Consider the following 20,854-nt stretch of genomic DNA (forward strand, 5'->3'; position numbering starts at 1 on the left):
CGCATTATAGCCTCAGTTGCTGATGCGCCAATAAAACACAAACAAACAAACAAACAAACAAACGAACTCAGACCTGCTGGAATTCGTCTTCAAGAAGTAATAAAAAAGTGGAAACTCGATCTCAATAAAATTGCGGAAAGTGCAAATATGCCTTTACCTCCATGGAATAGACATCATATAAACATTGATATTTACTTCGCTCAGTGGTCAAAAAATACCATTCCACTATGTAATATCCGACAGTTGCATGCCAACTATACTTCGCAACACGCTGGGAAACTCATAATCTATACGGATGGATCTAAAACCCAATCACATGTAGGTGCAGCAACCGTGTTCCCTTCGCATGTAATTTCAAAATCCCTTCCAGTTGAGTGCAGCATTCTAACTGCAGAACTGTATGCTATACAGCTTGCATTAAGTGAAATATGTCAACAGTCATCCCTCTCTGTCTTAATATACTCGGATTCACTCAGTGCTATTTCAGCCATACAGGGTAAACGACATTCTCGTCACCTTCTTCTACAAGAAATTGAGTTTTTTAATCAACCTTTGTCAAAAGAAACACTCTGAAATAACTGTTTGCTGGATCCCAGGACACTGCGGAATAGAAGGCAATGAAAAAGCAGACATTGCAGCTAAGTCAGCATCAGAACTGCCAAACAGAACAATGCTAGTGCCACACACTGATTTTAGTCCAATCATTATTAGAGAAAGTGAAAATGAATGGGCCCAAATATGGAAAAATGAAGTCAACAATAAACTACATGAAATAAAACCTAATCCAGAAATATGGAACTCAAGCATCAGAGAGAGTCGCAGAGAAGAAGTAATACTTGCCAGACTGAGAATTGGCCATACTCATCTTACTCATTTTCATCTATTGACAAACAAAAATCCCCCACTCTGTTTTCAATGCCAAGTTCAACTTTCAGTAAAACACATTCTTTTGGTATGCCCTCGATTCAGGAATTCCAGATTCCTTTGTTTTCAGAGTTTATGCAATAACCAGAATCGAGTTGCCCTTCAACAGATCTTAGACAACTCTGCGAATATAGATGAATTATTTAATTTTATTCGGCAAATCAGAGTTGATGAACAAATCTGAAAAAAATGTTTGATTTACATTAAAAACTTGGAAAGACACATCTTGGCCATCGATGCCCTTGTGTCTTAAAACCCTTAAACAACAACAACAACAACAACCAACATTCGTCTCTTAGGATAGCCCTAGGTGCATACAGAACATCACCGGTTCAAAGTCTTTACGTTGAAGCTCACGAACCTTTACTTAGCATCAGAAGAAAAATGTTACTGATGAATTACTCAGCTAAAATTAAAAGCCTGCCTACTCATCCTGTTTGGCCACTCCTGCATGATCCTCTGTGGAAAACTCACTATAGAAATAAACCCAGAACAATTCAGCCTGCTGGTATCAGACTGCAGATTCTAGCAGAAAGCTGGAACATCCAATTCGATAATATCCTCAGAGAATCAAAAGATCCAGATCCCCCATGGTCTACTCTCACATTTTCTTTTCATGAATACCTTGAGCAATGGGGTAAAAGTTCCATAGCAAATATTAACATCCAACAACTACATTATGCTCATACACAAAAGTACCCCGAATTCACCAAGATCTATACTGATGGTTCAAAGTCTGACAATCAAGTGGGTGCAGCTGCTGTCTTCCCTAATTCAACTATCTCATTTTCACTTCCAGTCGAATGTAGCAGTTATACCGCTGAGCTTCATGCCATTAAGCTTGCTCTGGAAAATATCTCACTGCTCTCAATAAATAAAAGTATAGTATATACCGATTCACAAAGTGCTATTTTAGCTTTGAAAGGTATTTCCTCACCTACCAATCCTTTATTAAAACCCATAAAACATAAGCTGATGCAGCTTCATGAGCATAAACAAACTGTTATCTTTTCTTGGGTCCCAGGCCACAGTGGTATTCCAGGAAATGAATGTGCAGATGATGCTGCAAAGCATTCTTCTAATATAGCCTCAACAAATAATCTAGTCCCATATCCTGATTACAGACACAAAATTTAGAAAATATGCATGGAACAATGGACACTTCTGTGGAAAATGCAAACAAATAACAAGCTATTTCAAATAAAATCTGAACCACAATTATGGACTTCTAGTCTTCGTAAAAATAGAAAAGAAGAAGTAATCTTAGCCAGAATCCGAATAGGTCACACTCACCTCACACATCTCTATCTGCTTACAGGGAATGATCCTCCTCAATGTGCAAACTGCTCACAGCCACTTACAGTAAAACATATACTTGTCGAATGTAGCTTGTTTAACAATGCCCGACGAATGACTTTTAGTTCCATCTCAGATCTGCAACAACCTCTGTCTCTCAATAGCCTCATAGGCAAAGAAGAAAATCTCTCTGAATTATTTCTCTATTTAAAACAAATTAAAGTGTATGATCGCTTTTAACTGCTGTACAAGCAGTTCCCGTATGTAAAGTCAATTGATTTGGGAGGTGCAATATGGCCTAAGTTGCCCTTGCACCAAAAAACACAACAACAACAACAACAACAACGTTTATGGATAAAGAAGAAAATGCAAATAACATACGAAGTATGATTGATATATAGAACTGAGTTTGGAAGATTGTGTTGGCAACGCTATTTGGATAATACTGTATCTATAAATATGTGGTTGGAAATTATCGTTCTGTAAGATGAAGTTTTCCCTATATCATTTGCGATAGAATCCTCATAGAAGCCCCTGAGTTCTTTAAGGAAGAGCCCTGTCTTGTGGAGACATGAACTGGGGGGAGAGTGCCATTTATTGACCCAAAATTAAAAAAAAGAACTTCGTTTTAATTATATTTTTTATATATTTTAATAAGATGTTTCAAATGAATTTTAATAAGATTTTTATATATATTTTTTTAATTATCAAATAACAAATTTGAAAAAAAATTGCTATTTGCTAATTAAATAACAAATCTGAAATAAAAAATTTGAAAATAACAAATAAGAGTAGGGTTTAGTAAATCACTCAAGTTCACTGAATTCTTCCCAGATTAATTTCATAACAGAAGAAATGGCTACTTATAATATCATTTGTGGATTCATATATGAATGATAATTACAATGTTTCTCTACACAGTAAATATTTCGAGACAGCTATTTTTTATGAGGATCACTGCCAAAATATATCGTTGAATATTTAGAAACAGGCGGGGGAGAGAACCTTAAACAGAAAAAAAATCTCAATGATATGAGTTCTTTAATCTACAGGGTGAAGTTGCCCATTCTAAATGAAGAATTACTAATGATTTGTTTCATTTTTTGTAGCCTAAAATCCAAGTTGCTAGCAAATATGAAAGACGAATAGATCGACGAACCTTTGTAGACAAGAAAGGTCTTTTCGAAGGCGTAAGTAAAATTATTTCATAAACGTTTTCCATCGTAAAACCTAAGCAGCCATTAAAATTTTGTTATAACTGTACGCACTGATTAAGGAGATATTCCAAACTTTGAGAAAGGAAGTTATAATAATCGCTTGGGTTCAATACCGATGCAAATAAAAAAAAATATTTAAAAAAAACTTTCAGTTTACTCTATCTTTAATATTTTCGTTTTATTCTAATAGTTATAAAAACATTAAAATATAGGGCAATCAAATTAAGTAAATTAACTTTATCATTTAATTTATATATCTGACTTAATAAGCATCGACATCAACTAAGTATTTCAAATGTTCACTGTTTCACCAAGTAACCACATTGCAAAATGATAATTATCAACAGGTATCTCAGACAACGTTCCTTCCTATAATTATACCAGAACGTATTCGTATTCTAAACAACCTAATGGAAATAGCAACAAAAAAGTGTAAATTAATTATTGAACCATCTTTCATTATTTTAAACATTTTCAATTTTAAAAATTTCCTTTTTGACCCCTTTATTTAACAGTCTGGAAGTTTATCCGTTCAACGCTATTTATTTTGCATTTCCCATATCTGCAATTAATGTTTGTCGTTGAAATAAACGACAACAATATATTGAAATTAATTCCTATTGTAAATACATTGCAATTGTCCTCATAAACTACCAAACAGGAAATCGCAATTGATAATTTTAATGAAACTTTTTTCTCTTTCAGGGACTGGAAAATCAGTATGAGCAATCACTTGAGAAAGATTGGGAAGGGAAGATGAGCCAGTTCAAAGATAGGGGTCCATCCAAGCTCCCCAAATGGGATCCTCAGGCTCCTAAGGTTAAGGAACCAGCAGGACCTCGCCACGAAGAGGAAGAGGAGGAACTGATGCCACCACCCACATTCACGGCGGAAGAGGAACCGCCAAGACGCGCAGCGAGGGAAGAAGTGGAGGAAGAGGAGGAGGAGGAAGAGGAGGAGGAGGAAGAAGAAGAAGAAGAAGAAGAGGAATGAAGGGTGGCTTATGAAAGTTAGCTGTGTAAGTAAATTATTCACATGTTGGAGTGAAATCGTAATCTCTATAGAATATAGCAGAGCTGTTTACATTATGTTTACTGTCCATATTAAGAGTCCTCTAAAGTAGTACAGTGTTGTTGTGTAGGGTTAGGTGCATCTGCAACTTAGACCATATTGCGCTTTATATAATATGTCTGAATATAGCACAGTGGTTATAAGCACCGTTCTGCCATCCACTATGTAGAAAAAGTTTGGGTACGAATCCATAAATGCCGAGAGAAATTTTATGGGCTCTATTTGCACTGGGGCTTAGTTAATGGGTCTCAGGCATAGGTAGTGGAGTCCTCTCTTTCCAAAGTCGAGAATTTTAACCTAAGTTTTCGCTTAGAAAAATATCTGATCGGTTTGCCAGCAAATAGGCATACCAACCAGAGAACACATGAAGTTTGCAGACGTAATAAACAATGCATAAGGGCTACTTCCTATGGTAACCAATGGAAAAAGTATTTTTGTTAAATGTTAATCATTATCCTGAAGGAATATCTCAAGTAATTATTTTTTTATTTACCGATACAAGTTCCAAAGCAGATAAATGGTTTAAAACCTATGATAACAGGTGGTAAATTATACAGAGTAGTGTATCAGGTGAATAAACAAGATGAATTTCCGCGCTCCTTCAGAAAGATAGAAGAAAGATATCGCAGAAAGATAGAAGCGCATTCCTTGCAATCTAAATATTACATACCTTTGCGTGTTTATACTGTAAACCGAGAACTTTTGTAATTCCATCAGAGAAGAAAGTATTTGGTAAAATAGCAATTACGCACGTCTTTTAACTTCGGAATCAGCTTTGAGGCTGAATCCCTGAAATTTCAACGCCTCCTAGATGCATTCCAGCATTGGTCTAGTAATATAAGTAGTGCATTGTTTCCCTTCAGGATAAGTGCTATCATTAAAGGAGGACACATTTTCGTGCTGTGTAACATTCAGTTTATCATAAATTATGACAAACTGATGCGCCAGTCTTTCTGAATAAGGTCACTTAAATATTGAACACTTTGAGATGTCCCAAAGATCTGCCAGACTATATTCATCTGGGTCTAGAGGGACAAATGCTAACGATGTAATCTATAATGTAATGACATTTCACAGTTCAATAACAGTGCCATCTGAAAAGGAGGCTGTCATTTTGAAAAGCGAAGACAAAATCCAATATTATCAACTTTATATCACAGAAAATGAAAGTATGCCTAAGCATGCAGTAAGTGGATACATTGTAATGTTTATGTCCATGAAACAAATATTCTGTTCACATTATTTATGGATTCATTCAATAGCCTTCGCTGGTAACATGGTACATATAAGCACCATCCTCCCAACACCGTGTAGAAAAGGTCCACATTCGAATCCTGTCAATGATGCGGGGAATTGTGTTGGGCTTTTTTCACAACTTGGTTGAGTTAGTTGGTCTCAAGAGTAGGTTTAATGGTTTTTCTCCCGGAAACTCGAGTTTTTCGACTGGAGAACAGGGAAATCGATCAAAGAAACCAACATTTATAGACATTATATATACTGCGCAGTATGTCTGAGTAATATGAGCTGCTTTGAACGAATAATAATATATATAAGGAAATTACATTGTTTAAGGGATGAGACGTAGTAATATTGCTGTTAGATGGTGCAGAATCTTGATGAAGACCTTTGATTTTCTAAAGCTCCATTTAAAATAAGCAGAAAGCTGTTTGAAGCATTACAATATTCAAAAATACAGAATGAATATTCAGATTGGAGTATGTTTTGGCTGAAAATGATAGAAAGTAGAGTTTTTGAAGAACAAATAAAGGATGCCACAGCCAGTATAGTTGAGATATCCTTTAATGGAGTGCTTAGATACCTGAGTTTTGCCCCTTCCTTGTGTTGATTCAGGGTGAATACTCTGAACAAGTGACACTAATCAGTGTAATACGAAATGCAGTATTTTAGGAAGTTTATAAGCGCTATTTTAGCTTATTATATGGAAGAAAAAGATAATTCTAGAATATTCAGTAATGGGTATGAATTTCGCATATAGGCATAAATAATAAAATGAATACTGATTTTTATTTATAGTAGACTTTTTATGGTTTCTGTGTTTTAGAAATAAATTCAATATCTCAACTAATTTAAAAGAGGGGAAATTCTTGTTTGTGAGACGTACAAAAAATGAGCTGTAACGAATCTGGATTTCGTATACTTGCTCGAAAATTATAGCTTTCAATATTTTGGAAAGATCCAAGATTTGTCACCTTTCTTATAAACCGGCAGTAAGACGATCTCAGGGAAGTCGTTTACACGAAGGGTAACAAGGTCACGTAACAGAGTAAAGTGTGAATAAGATGCAATAAAGATAAACATTCGTGAAGCTCTTTTTTCCATAGAATTGGAAAGATGTCAGTACAAGTGAAAGACCGTTACTTAGCAAAGGTTAAATAATTTCAAATTGACAATATGTACTACCCCGACTGATGCTTTGTAAAAATTAAACATATTTTACAGAGAAAGAAGAGTGACCATCTTTGTTTAATTTCTTAGTTTAATGAATGCGATCTAATAAGATTTGAGGAACTTTTGGAGATTAAAGACAACGGGTAGTTTTAAGTTGAAAAGGAGAAAAACATATTTAAAAGTAACATGGTAAACTTAAAACAGGGAGTCTCAAAATTCTGTTGTTTGTTTATGTTATAACTACTATGTGATATTTGAGAAGTTATGCAGTTAAACATGGGTTATGAGTTTGATGTCATAATTCAAATAATTAGTCAGTAAAATTGATAGAATAAGAATTTTAAGCTTTTCTTTGATGATGTGGTTACTTATATACCGCATAAATTTCTTCCTTTCAGGTCACTCTACTCTCCACAGTGTCCTTAGATGCAGTCTTCGTTTTTGTCTCTCTTCCCGTCTCTCTCTCTCTACAATCGCCGCCGAACGACGCCTTCTGGTTGCCAATCCCGGAATTAACGGTTTATTTTTTTCTCTCCTCCATTTACTTCAACTTGTTTTTGGTTGAATTTTTTTTTTCATTCGGAAATGACGTTTAGTACGCCCATCAACTTTCCGTCCAATTAAACACAAGAAGCCAAGCTGTATTTTTATTTTTTTTATTTCTTAGAATCAAGAAGATAGTAATTTTTTCTAGCATCAGAGATAGATATTTTTAATTTCTTTAATTGTATACTACTCAGTTTATTTATTTTGTTTTCTTTACTGAGACCATTTCTGCCGGCTTAATGCGGCGTTGTATAATATTCAGAGCTTCTTCGACTACTTAACATTTCTATGTTGTATCTCACTCACCGGCGTGGATCCAATGAATTTGTGAGAAGATTAATAAATAATCTGATAATCTAAAGTTGATTGTACACTGTGTTTATTTCTACAGACGATACAGGCCATGCGTATACACAATTCAAAAGTTACAGGGACAGAAAGAAAATGGGTACATTGGTTGGAATGCGCAGAACCAGCGAAGTAGTTTTGTGCGGCTGCGCACTGTCAGCCACAATTAAGCGTAATAATTTAATGCCGAAATAATATTGCTCCTTTGGTTTCGTATACTAGTCACGTGGATTCAGATATCAGAGTAATGCTTTGCTAACATATTTATACCGCACGCCAATCGATAAATGCAGCACTAGCTTGCAGTTCGTTGTTAGAAAAGCAGGTAAATTCTTTCTCCTGATTTCTCGCAGGTTCTGTGACAACAACGATACTTTTCAGGGTAACTAAATATAGAAAAACAGTATATCAATTAAAGCCGATTTATTTCAGTGTAGAATAATCGATATGTGAGTGAATCCTTGACACGTTTCCCAATACTACCGCTTGGCACCGCCACAGGCAAATTGCTTGATAAGTATCTTATAGGAAAGTGTGCGCGTGGAAAAATGCCTGTAGTTAGAAGAGAATATAATGCCGTTTTTGAATTGGTGGTAAGTCATAAAGTTCACTGTGCATTTATTTTGTGCTTATACGAGTGAAGAGGCTTTTTTTTTGTTTTTAATTACGAAACATTATTCTCAAACTGACTGGATATTATCTTTTAGTAAACACTCTGGATATGACCAATGGATCAGAATAGGAAGAGTGATATTGCGCTATCAAATTTTCATTTATATTCACTTAGTGGTTATTAATTATTACGTTTCAAATAATGAAAGCAATATGGTGCATTTTACTGGAATTAAGGATGATTCGTATTATTAATTTATTTCGGGAAAAAAAAAAACTTTGCGAAGTAGAGCTTAATAATCCTGCCTTATTAGAGAAAGGGAGGGAGATGCTTCACAATTTGCTAAACTTTCATAATTAAAAAACAACATGAAACCTTTTGCAACTTTGTTTAGCATTCACCTCGTAAGTAGGCAAGCAGAAAGTAGTATATTCTGACTTTTGCCATTTATTTTCTGTGCTATGTAGAAAATCACTGAAGCTCGCCAGGAGAATGCAATTCAGCAAGATTACAATGATGCCTTTTTGTATGGACAGCTCTTTAAATTTAGCTACTTGTAACTGTAGGAATATTTTTCATATTTTTTACGTGGCAAGTTTTAATTAAAATGAATGAGTGTTATACAAGAAAATTGATATGTAAATTATACTTTTTTTTGTTTTTTTCATACTCTATTCTTGTTTTCATATTGCTCCATTTTATGAAGGACGTTGGCTGGGAAGTTAACTTTAGCTATTAAAATGATTTATTAACCAAAGTAACCACCAGCTGCGCTGTGTACACTCGTCAAGTGTACTTTCCGCATTTTACCTTTCCTCTTTTAATATCGTCCAACTAAGAGAGAATATTAATTATCTCTGTTATGAAAAATGGGATTAAAGGAGATTTTGAGATTATTTCATAATCAGCAATCAAATAAGAAAATAATTCAACCTTGGTGTCTGTGTGCGTGTTTTTAATGAAACTAAACTCAGCATTTTCCCCTTCTCTATTTATAAACAGTGGAGGGGAAAATGTTACTAGAAAAGTTATATTTTTTATTTCTAAGTATTTGATCATCGTTTTATTTTTCCTTATGAAACAATATCCCCAAAGTTTTCTATTAGCAATCTAATGGATCCATTGATTAATATATGAACTTTTGCATTACAAATTCTTACGCGAAAGTTCTTTGCAGTAAAAGTTATTTCTTATTTTTAGCGTATATTGATCATAATTTAATGCATTTTTGTACATATTACCAAAATGTATATAAATGTTTCTATACAATGGTTTTCAACTTGTCACTTGTTTGGAGAGATCTGGTTTGAATTCTGAACCAGACTGCTGCTTCGGGATTCGAACCAGAAGAGACCTTTATGGATAGCTTCATTCGTTGACTAGAGGAATCCTAAAAAAAGGTCTCTTCAGTTGAGACTGAGTTATCCGATATTGGACTGAGAGAGAAGGATTTTCACAGGGTCAATTCATTCCGTATTTCCTCTCGAAATTAATACAATACAATCAATGTATTCATTTATGTCACGGAATGATGCCGTGGTAGAATAATAGAATAATCACATCCCAGGGATTACAATACATTTTAACTCCTGAATTTTTTATTGACGGATTTTATTGCAAAGAACTAACGGGCACTGCGATTAATCGAAAGAAATGATTTAATTTCTGTTCTTGTACTTAAAAATATACTGCATTAAGTATAACTAATAACAACATAATAATTAATACAACCTTACGTTTATCAGTGAGTAATCTTATACATTGGTTATTAAACTGATAAATGTGAACATTACTAAAGCTGTGCTACCTGTCTGCACTGCTCGATTATTATTAACTCGTTTTGTCACTATAAAATTAATTATATAAATGTAGTCTAAAATGAACTGTACTCACGTAAGTAGATTTAATGACGTTACCGAGCCAAACTTATATTGACATTTGTAACTGGAACACGTGTCTCTATTTACCTGTAATTGTACTTTGCTGGTAAAAAACTCCTACCGATAAAAATTGTGTTTTCATCGGTGGGAGTTAAAAATGATACGAAAATCGTATCTGAAATCGTATTCAGATTTCAGATGTTAATATAGAACTGGTATTGTAACAAATGACATTCAGTTAACAGCTCACGAGAAAAAAATGCTGCCTTGAAAACGCCAGGGAATAGAGCCTATTTCGTGATTGTCACAAATTATTAATGAAATGTTTTATGATTCAATAATTTCGTTCCTGTACTTGAGAATAAAACTTCAATTTCAATCCAAAAAAAAGTCAGACTATAATCAAACTTCAGTAAAGTAATTTTATAATGCATACAGTACGAAACAAATTTTTTTTTTCTCTTTTTAGAGAATTGAAACTGCACGGAATGTGCAATGCATTGGCGTTGATGCTCAAAACAGAATGGGGCCGCGGGTACCAAGCGAATTCGAGGTCAAGCCATTTTTCTGCGTTCTTTAGAGTGCTCATCAAAAGCGACTAAAGTTATTTCTAAGTTCGTACATTTCTCTTAGCAGTCTTATTTTTAAAACGGTTCTATACTTGAAAAGCCACAAGTTAGAACACAGAAAGGAAACTCACCTTTCTTTTTTTATCCATATACAAATTTGTATTTCTATTTCCATTAACCGACTAACACTTCAACCGCTTGGTCTCCTAGCGGCCCCGTGGTGGGGCCGGAAACCTTGGCAGATAAGTCCTCTTACTGAGGGATAAAAGGAGCAAACATGGCAAATACAGACCATGTAGACCATCCGATCAGTCGACCATCCGACCATCCATGTAGACATGGAAAATGACAATCCGAAAAGACAGACGACAGATCGAATGGAGCAACCCAGCCCATCTTTCTTAATCTTCCCTTCTCTTAGAAATGAGCCAATCAGTAAATTGTCTCCCTTTGTTATACAGAAACAACTGGAGGGTATTGCAGGATCTCCCAAGATGGTGAAGAGACTGCAATCAGGAGACTTTCTAATAAAACCATGAACCAAAGACATTCTGAAAGGCTTTTAAAATTAACAAGCTTTGCTGACATTCCTGTAAAAATATCTCCTCATGCAAATGAGGAGATATTTTTACAGGAATTTCAGAAATTTCCTAAATTCAAGGGTGTCATATCAAGTTAGGATTTATTAAATGTCACCGAGGAAGAAATAACCCAGGAACTGTAAATGCAGCAAAAAGAATAATGATTAAAAAAGATAATCAACTGACATCTACCAGAAATATTATGCTTACCTTCAATAAGCCCAACTTACCCTCCGCTGTAAAAGCAGGTTATTTATTTTGCGGCATTCGCCCTTACATTCCCAACCCTTTAAGATGTTATAAATGCCAAAAGTATGGCCATTCTCAAACTGTATGTAGAGGAATTCCTGTTTGCCCCATCTGTGGGTCCTCAGATGTGACTGTACAGCTACAAAAATGACCTGTCAAAATTACAAAGATGACCATCCTGCATATTCCACAACGTGTGTAAAATGGAAAGCCGAGACAAAATAGTAAAATACAAGGTTGAGAACAAAGTAAGTTATCAAGAAGCGAGAAAACTGGTTGCACCAACTATAAACCAAAATATTACCTATGAAAATGCTGTAAAAATATCAGTCTCCGTTCAAATTGATATCAATTGATATCAGAAATTGATAACTAAATCAATTTCTGATTGGGCTAGAAATGCCCTCGCTGAGCTACAACCAAATAACAATCCAAGACCTCAAACCAAGCAAATAATACATCTCTGACAATTCCAGCAGCATCTCCTCCTCCAGTGACTGCTACCACATGCCGTATTACAAATTCAAATGCTACCAAAAATATTCAGTAAACAACCATGGACACAGACGACACATCTGTACAGGAAGATTTTATTTTAGAAATTTATGCTGAAGAAGAAGAAATGGGCACTGGTCTGCCAGTTTTCCCAAAAAAAGACCAACAAAAATAGAACGTCATAAACCAGTCACCTTCAAAAAACAGTCAGAATCAGCTCCATCAACTAAACACAGATAATGGCTTGCATTTTACAATGGAACTGCAGAGACTTTCGTTGCAACACAAACGATATCCAGGATCTAATTAACCGTTATTCTCCAGTTGCCCTTTGTCTTCAAGAAACGTTCCTAACCTCGAAAATTTCTCTTTCGTTAAAGGACTATTGCCTTTATCGAAGAGATCGAAATACAGCTAATGCCATATTTCGATCTACCCAACAGGTTTCCTTGCAGACCAATTTAGAGGTCATAGCAGTACGCATTGCAATAAACTTTCATGTAACAGTCGCCTCCATGTACCTGCCACCAAATCAAGATATAAGTTATACAGAACTTGATGATCTGATAGTCCAACTACCCACTCCTTTATGTATCATGGGAGATATGAATGACCATCATCCTCTATGGGGAAATGTAAACATAGATAAAAGAGGTCAAATTCTAGAAACACAGCAGTAGACCTTTTTATATGCACTCCATCACTATGCCCTCTACTGGAGTGGGCAGCTCACAGTAATCCACTAGGTAGTGATCATTTCCGGTAAAGATTACTTTAAACGAACCGACCCCTTGTCAACCGGAAAGAACTCCAAAGTGGAGATTAAATAAGACAAACTGGGCAAGATATAAGCAGCTGGCCATATTAGAAGAACAGCAAATCTATCAGGTGTCAATTGATATTGCGGTGAAATATGTGACTGATAAACTCCTCCAGATTGCAAAACTAACAATACCAAAAATCTCTTCAAAGTTTCCCATACATCCAAAGCCGTGGTGGAACGATGGATGTGCTCTAGGGAAATGAGAGAAAATCAAAGCATGGAATAATTTCCGAAAATACCCTACCACAACTAACCTGATTCAATTCAAAAAAGCAAGGGTAAATTTCAAACGCATTACTAAGATCAATAAAAAAGAATCTTGGATTCGTTTTGCATCTACAATTACTAGAAAAAACAGAAAGCAGGATGGTTTGGGACAAAATCTAAAGAAATATCCACACTATACACAAATATATACGGATGGATCGAAAACTGATACAAAAGTAGGCGCGGCAGCAGTTTTCTCTGATACGACAATAACCCAAGTTCTCCCAACAGAATGTAGCATCTTTACAGCTGAACTACAGGCAGTGAAGTTAGCAATGGACCGAATATGGCACCAAAGGTTAACCCATAGTCTAATCTTCACGGACTCCCTCAGTGTAATACAAGCAATACAGTGCGACTCAAAGAATTTCCATCCGACTTTGAGACAAATTCAAGTCACCCTAAACAAACTGATTAAAAGAAAACAAAACGTTACCTTTTGTTGGATTCCTGGACATACAGGAATTAAAGGAAATGAACAAGCTGACCATGCAGCAAAAACGGCAACAGGCGTCATACCATCAACCACCAAAGTACCATTTACAGACTACAGATGTCGCATCAAAGTGAATAGCAAGGAACAATGGCAAAAAACATGGAACGAACAAACCAGTAATAAACTTTTTCAAATTAAACCAGTTTTAAAACAGTGGAAAACCAGTGAGAGATAGGTCCGAAAAGAAGAAGTAATCCTTGCCAGGTGATAGGGCACTCGCATCTTACTCATTCCTATCTACTTAGAGCCGAAGAACCGTCCCAGTGTAATCAATGCCATGTACAACAAACAGTTAAGCATTTACTAGTAGATTGTCTAGCTTTTATAAACCAAAGAAAAATAGCCCTTAAGTCCAAAACTAATATTGAAGACGTTTTGTTTTGGAAAACATTTTAAGTGAAGAAAGTAATATACAAGAAATCTTTCATTACCTAAGATTAATAGGGTTATATAATCAGATATAAAAAAAAAAAATAAACACAATTGAACTTCATCACCAAGTAAAGTTGGGTAGGTGTAAGGTAAGGTGTAAGGTGTGTTGGGGGTCTAACGGCTCCTGGGGTTTCCCCCATCTCCGCGTATTTTCTATGTTTCGGGCAAGCCTGAGATTTTTTTTTTTTTTTTTAAATATATATGGTTCATGAGCTATGTGGCGTGTTGTGCCCTTTGTTCATCCGGCCTATTAGCCGCCAGGCCCCTAGTGGGACCTGACGTTTCCACACCCTGCCACGAGGAGGCTGGCCGGGTGTACCCAATGAAGCTATTTTACTCTGGCGGGTCCTGCCACTTACTTTCCTGAGAGGCCCCGGGTGCCAAGCGAATGTGATCGAGCGTTTTCTCTGTGCTTAAAAAGTGATTATATAAAAGCGATTTTAAGTTATATTAAGTTACTGTCCTTAAGAAATTTATTTTTTATATCAGCTACTGTCACAAAAAGTACTTGTACAGAGCAAGAAAGAAAAGCTACCTTTCTTTATTTTTCATACTTCTTTTACTAACACTTAATACTCTACGCTTGGTCACACCAGGCACTGCTCCTGCCTCCCCGTGGCGGGGCCGGAAGTCTTGGCAGAAAAGCTCATCTGCCAAGGACTAAAAGGAGCAAACATGGATCAACATGCCTTTCCGCCTCTCGAGCCGACAAGCTCTCGGCCAGAGTTAGAAAATGAGCATAGCACGTCGCAACCCAAGAGGATGAAAACCACTTCCTCAGCGACAAATTGTCCTGCATTTCTAATAATGCACTCTCTTACAGATCAGCCTCTCAGTAAACTCTCTCCGTTCCTTATCCAGAAACACCTGGAAAGTCTGGCAGGATCGCCTAAGACAGTCAAGAGGCTACAATCAGGCGACCTTCTATTGGAAACAGTGAATTGTAAACATTCAGAGAAACTGCTTAAACTTACAAGCTTTGCTGGAATTCCAGTAAAAGTTTCTCCCCATGCTACCCTAAATACATCTAAGGGCGTTATATCCAGCTGAGATCTATTGAATGTCACTGAGGAGGAGATAACACTAGAGCTTCAAGATCAAAATGTTATTGCTGTGAGAAGAATTATGGTGAAAAGAGAAAATATACTCACACCAACAAGGAATATTATTCTAACTTTTAACACGCCAAATCTACCACCATCGATAAAAGCAGGCTACCTACTCTGCCGCATTAGACCATATATTCCTAACCCATTGAGATGTTTTAAGTGCCAGAAGTATGGCCACTCTCAAACGGCGTGCAGAGGAAACCAGGTTTGTCCTAATTGTGGGTCCGCTGACCACACCCAAAGTGACTGCTTGGCAAAAGAAATGACTTGTCCCAACTGTAAGGGAAACCATCCTGCCTACTCAAGGACATGTGACAGATGGAAAACTGAAAAGCAAATCGTTAAATATAAGATAGAAAATAAAGTGAGCTTTCAGGAAGCACGGAAATTAATTGCTCCCAGTATGAATAAACGTACATACGCCAATATTACGCAAAAATATCAATCAGTAGCCACCCAAACTGATGTTACAGTCCCTTCTACCACCTCAATCTCTGAGTGGGCTCGGACTGTTCTCTCTCAGCAACAGTCCAATCTCCCGAAACAGTTGAACCAGGCAAGTAATACTGCACTTACAGTACCAGCTACATCTCCTGCTCCTCCCCCAGTGATTTCTTCTATATCGAATAATCGTAACTCAAATTTAAAAAAGAATATCCAAGAAACGTCTATGGATACCATTGACTCATCCAGACAGGAAGAACCGATCTTAGAAATATATGCGGAAGAAGAAATGGACACCGGTCGACCATTATTCCCAAAAAAAGACAAACCAAGGCCTGAACGTCACAAGACAGTTACATTAAAAAAACAGTCAGAAGCAGCTTCTTCTACTAAACATCAGTAATGCCTTACATTCTACAATGGAATTGTAGAGGATTTCGTAGCAACCTTAATGACATTCAAGTCTTAATTAACCGCTACTCTCCAGTTGGTTTCTGTCTACAGGAAACCTATCTAACTCCGCAAATTTCCACCAACATAAAGAACTATGCCATCTATCGGCACGATCGTAATAATTCAAATACTGCCCGTGGGGGAGTGGCCATCTTAGTCAGCTCAAATATCCCGACCAAGCAAATTGTTTTGCAAACTACAATTGAAGCTGTCGCCGTACGTTTGATAACCCAGATTGCTTTAACACTGGTATCAGTCTATCTCCCACCAAGTCATACCTTCTCTTACCAAGACCTTGAAAACCTGCTAATGCAATTAGTACCCCCTGTCTGTCTCTTGGGTGATTTCAATGGCCACAACCCCTTATGGGGATCTACAAAATTAGATATACATGGCCGCTTAATTGAAACCTTTCTGGATAAGGAAAACCTTACTCTTCTTAATACTGGTGCACCTACTCACATACAACTACCAACTGGACAAACCTCTGCAATCGATCTATCAATATGTTCCCCGATTCTGTTTCCAATTATAGAATGGTCTGTTATGGACGATCCCATGGGCAGTGACCATTTTCCGATTATTTGCGATCTGCTCACTGCACAACCACCGTTAGTTATACCCTGCAGGAAATGGAAGTTCTCTCAAGCTAACTGGGTCAAATTTCAATCAGTTGTCACCCTGGATGAACAATATATACGAACACAGTCAATAGATGAAGCCACAGATTATATCACTTCTCATATAATATCTGCAGCTAAATGTTCAATTCCATTGTCGAATCCCCAATCCCGACGGCACCTTAACTATTGGTGAAATCAAGAATGCACAATAGCTAAGAAGTTAAAAAATAAAGCGTGGAATTTATTTCGTAGATCCCCAACCACAGCTAATCTTATCAATTACAAGAAACTAAGAGCAAAAGCACGTCGCATTCAAAGAGAAGCAAAGAAAAATTCTTGGATTCGGTTTGCATCTACCATAAACAGAAACACTAACGCCAGGTTAATATGGAAGAAAATCAGGCAGATTTCTGGAAAATTTCCAACCACCCCTTCACCAATTCTTTCATGGAATGGGCAAGAACTATCTGCTCCTCAAGACATTGCAAATGCCTTGGCTAAAACTTTTGCCGAAGTTTCTGCGGCATCAAATTATTCTCCGGATTTCCAGAAAATAAAGACCAAGACTGAACAACGAGCCATCAATTTTCGAACCTCAGTTTCTTTTCCATATAATCAGCCTCTTCAATATCATGAACTTATACATGTCATTAAAACAACACGCAACAGTGCCTCTGGACCAGATGGAATATCTTACATTATGTTACAAAACCTTGGTGACAGAAACTTACAAATACTACTGGTCTACTATAACCGGATATTTATGGAAAACATTTATCCCAGCTCTTGGCATCATGCCACAGTTCTTGCCTTTTTGAAACCCGGTAAAGATCCTACCAGTCCTAACAGTTATAGACCTATTTCTCTATCCAGTTGCCTCGGTAAATTACTTGAAAAAATGATCCATAATCGCCTTGTTTGGATCATCGAAACGCAATAACTAATTAGCAATAAACAGCATGGCTTTCGAAAGAACAGGTCCTCCTTAGATCTCATGATCAAAGCTGAGTTTGCAATTCGTAATGCCTTTGTGAAAAATGAACATCTTGTTATGGTTTCCATAGACATAGAAAAGGCATTTGATACTACCTGGCGTCGTGGCATTCTCAGTGACCTCCATGCTCTAGGTCTACGAGGCAACCTTCCTATATTCATCAGGAACTTTCTCAGGACTCGTTCGTTCCAAGTTAGATACCGCAACTCGCTTTCTAAGACATTTTTACAGGAAGAAGGAGTGCCACAAGGGTCCGTACTGAGTGCAACCCTATTTTCCCTAAGAATCGATTCCATCACAAAAGATCTTCCAAATACTGTTGAGACCTACCTTTATGCCGATGATCTCTCTATTTCTTGCCATTCTCTGAATATGAGATCCATTGAACGACAGCTGCAGATATCTTTAAATAAAGTCCAAAGGTGGGCAGAGTTAAATGGCTATCATCTATCACAGCAGAAAACTGTTGCAATCCACTTTTGTAATCAACGGAAAATGCATACAGATCCCGAACTTCAGATGCAAAATTTTACTGTTCCAGTGACTAACAACATCAAACTCTTGGGATTAATCCTTGACAGGAAACTGAATTTCCTTGAGAACATTAAATCTGTGCGTATATCCTGCCTCAAAAAGCTGAACATACTAAGAGCTTTATCTGCCGTGTCTTGGGGAGCAGACCGTACATCTCTCTTGCTTTTATATAGAGCATTGATCAGATCCCGATTGGATTATGGTGCTCCCCTTTATGATTCTGCCCGTAAGAGTACACTACGATGGCTGGATCCTATACAGCATAGCGCATTGCGGATTGCACTTGGTGCTTTCAGGACATCTCCTACTCATAGTTTGTATATTGAAGTACATGAGCCCCCCCTTCACCTCCGCAGAAAAACGCTGCTTCTTAAGTATGCAGCCCGAATACAAAGTTGCTTTCAGCATCCTATTGGACCATATCTCTTTAATCCACCACTGCAAAACCTTTATAGAAATAAACCCAGTAAAATAAGACCGGCAGGCTTACGCCTTATTGAATTAACGCAGAGTTGGAACGTTCAAATTTTCAACAGGAAACATGTAATGAATTACTCCCAACCGCCATGGATTCCTCCTCCTCAGTTATATTTGGATACTTATCTTGAAAAGTGGGGAAAGAATCGTCTACCAACGCTCAGTGTGAAACAACTCCATGCAAGTCATATTCAGAAATACGCCGATTTTTTGCCCATATATACTGATGGCTCCAAATCACATTCAGCCGTAGGAGCAGCGGCAGTATTTCCGTCTACTATCATCTCGGCTGCCCTTCCACCTGAGTATAGCAGCTTCTCCGCAGAACTTCATGCAATAAAATTAGCTTTAGACAACCTGAATCTCTACCCATCTATAAAATATGTTATATACACAGACTCTCTCAGCTCAATAACCGCAATGCAAAACTCTTTCTACAAGGCTCATCCTGTGTTAAATCAAATTAGAAGACTCCTGTTACAAATTGAAGAACGTCATCAATCAGTGACCTTTTGCTGGATCCCAGCACATTCAGGGATAATGGGTAATGAACTTGCTGATGTAAATGCTAAAAATCCGTCAACCTTTGATTTAACCTCCATTCCGATTCCAGCCTCTGACTACTGTCACATCATACAAACAGCATGTTTCGCGAAGTGGAAAGATCTGTGGCACAAACAAAAGAATAATAAACTCTACCAGTTGAAACAGGATCCAAAACATTGGCACTCTAGCACAAAAACAGTGCGAAGAGAAGAAGTGGTTCTTGCACGGGCACGTATGGGACACACATATCTGACCCACCTCCATCTGCTCAGAGGCGAAGATCCTCCTCAATGTCCATACTGTTCAGAAAAATTAACAGTCAAACATATTCTGATTGACTGCCCTCACTATCAACAGGACAGAACATCCGTCCTGAGTTCCCTGAAAAATCTACAAGAACCAATGACATTACAACATATTATTGGAGATGATGCAAACATCAACGAATTTTTCTCATATCTGAAAATAATTGGATTCTATGATAAATTTTAAATATCTCTATAAACGCAAACAAGTTGTTACGCCTAAATTATGTTTTTAGCTCTTTCATGTGAATAGGCGCATTATAGCCACAGCAGCTTATGCGCCGATAAACACCCATAACACACACACACACACACACACTTTCCTGAGATTTCAGTGGCAAGGACCTAAAAAAAAAAAAAAATGTATATAAAAATAAAATACATTGGAGAAGTCGCGAGCATAGTTTAGTAAGTTAAGGTTCTTTTAAACATCGTTTGGGGTTTACACTGAAAGTCTGTAAGGCCTAAAAGGTCGGGCATAAATTTTGGTGTGTCTTAAATTTTGATGTTGGGCTGATCGCTATGTAAGATGACAGTTTTGGGTGGGGAGGCAGAAGACTGGGGGTGGAAATAGGAAGCAAAGGGGTCGATAGAGAAGATGACCCCCCGTTTTTCAGTGGAGCATGCCCATGCTCCACCAGAGGGAAAGAAGGGTGGCAAGGGGAGAAGAGGGTTCTTCCCTTGCGAGGAAATGGGGTTTAAAGAGAATCCTGCAGGTGCAGGATCTGAGAGCCAGATGGCGCTCTACTCTAGCTCTGGGACGCTTCAGTGTTGGTCTCTTTCAGGAATTTCATCAGTGTGACGAGAATTTGTCTTGTCTGTGGTAGTTTTCCTCAAGATAGTTGTTTTCTCCTTTTCCTGTGAGCAGCTTTGATTGGCACTAATGGTGCATTTTTTGAACTGTTGAATTTTCTTCTTTGTTTCTGGTTTGTTTGAATTTCTCCATTGTTCTGGTTCATCCATTCCTTCTAAGTTCAGGCTTTTCTATTGAGTGTTGTTGTCTTCCTGTTGGACAGATTGTATTGCAATAATTGTTTTCCTTCTTGTAAATAGTTGAATTGCAAAGTTGGTAAAAGCTACAAACTCCTCTTGTGAATTCAGGAGTCGGGATTCTTGGTTAATTGGATTGTACTGGATGTTCCTAATGAGGCTC

At 37.1% G+C, this 20,854-nt stretch overlaps 2 protein-coding genes across 2 annotated transcripts in view; both read left to right on the plus strand.

Annotated features, from left to right (window-relative positions):
- LOC150077508 (uncharacterized) overlaps nucleotides 1-7,824 on the plus strand; it is a 44,821-nt gene extending 36,997 nt beyond the window's left edge. The window contains exons 11-13 of the mRNA XM_090385928.1: nucleotides 3,330-3,410; nucleotides 4,143-4,455; nucleotides 7,316-7,824. Coding sequence (XP_090242054.1) covers nucleotides 3,330-3,410; nucleotides 4,143-4,430 — 369 coding nt within the window. The 3' untranslated portion in view covers nucleotides 4,431-4,455; nucleotides 7,316-7,824. The remainder of the gene's footprint in view (nucleotides 1-3,329; nucleotides 3,411-4,142; nucleotides 4,456-7,315) is intronic.
- Nucleotides 7,825-8,233: 409 nt separating this feature from the next.
- Nucleotides 8,234-20,854, plus strand: part of LOC150077509 (sodium- and chloride-dependent glycine transporter 2-like) — a 250,195-nt gene continuing 237,574 nt past the window's right edge. The window contains exon 1 of the mRNA XM_090386058.1: nucleotides 8,234-8,404. Within this exon, the coding sequence (XP_090242184.1) occupies nucleotides 8,360-8,404 (45 nt within the window). The 5' untranslated portion in view covers nucleotides 8,234-8,359. The remainder of the gene's footprint in view (nucleotides 8,405-20,854) is intronic.

This window comes from Mastigoproctus giganteus, chromosome 12 (assembly GCF_048544385.1).
Source record: "Mastigoproctus giganteus isolate SK-2022 chromosome 12, ASM4854438v1, whole genome shotgun sequence".
Taxonomy (NCBI): Eukaryota; Metazoa; Arthropoda; class Arachnida; order Uropygi; family Thelyphonidae; genus Mastigoproctus; species Mastigoproctus giganteus.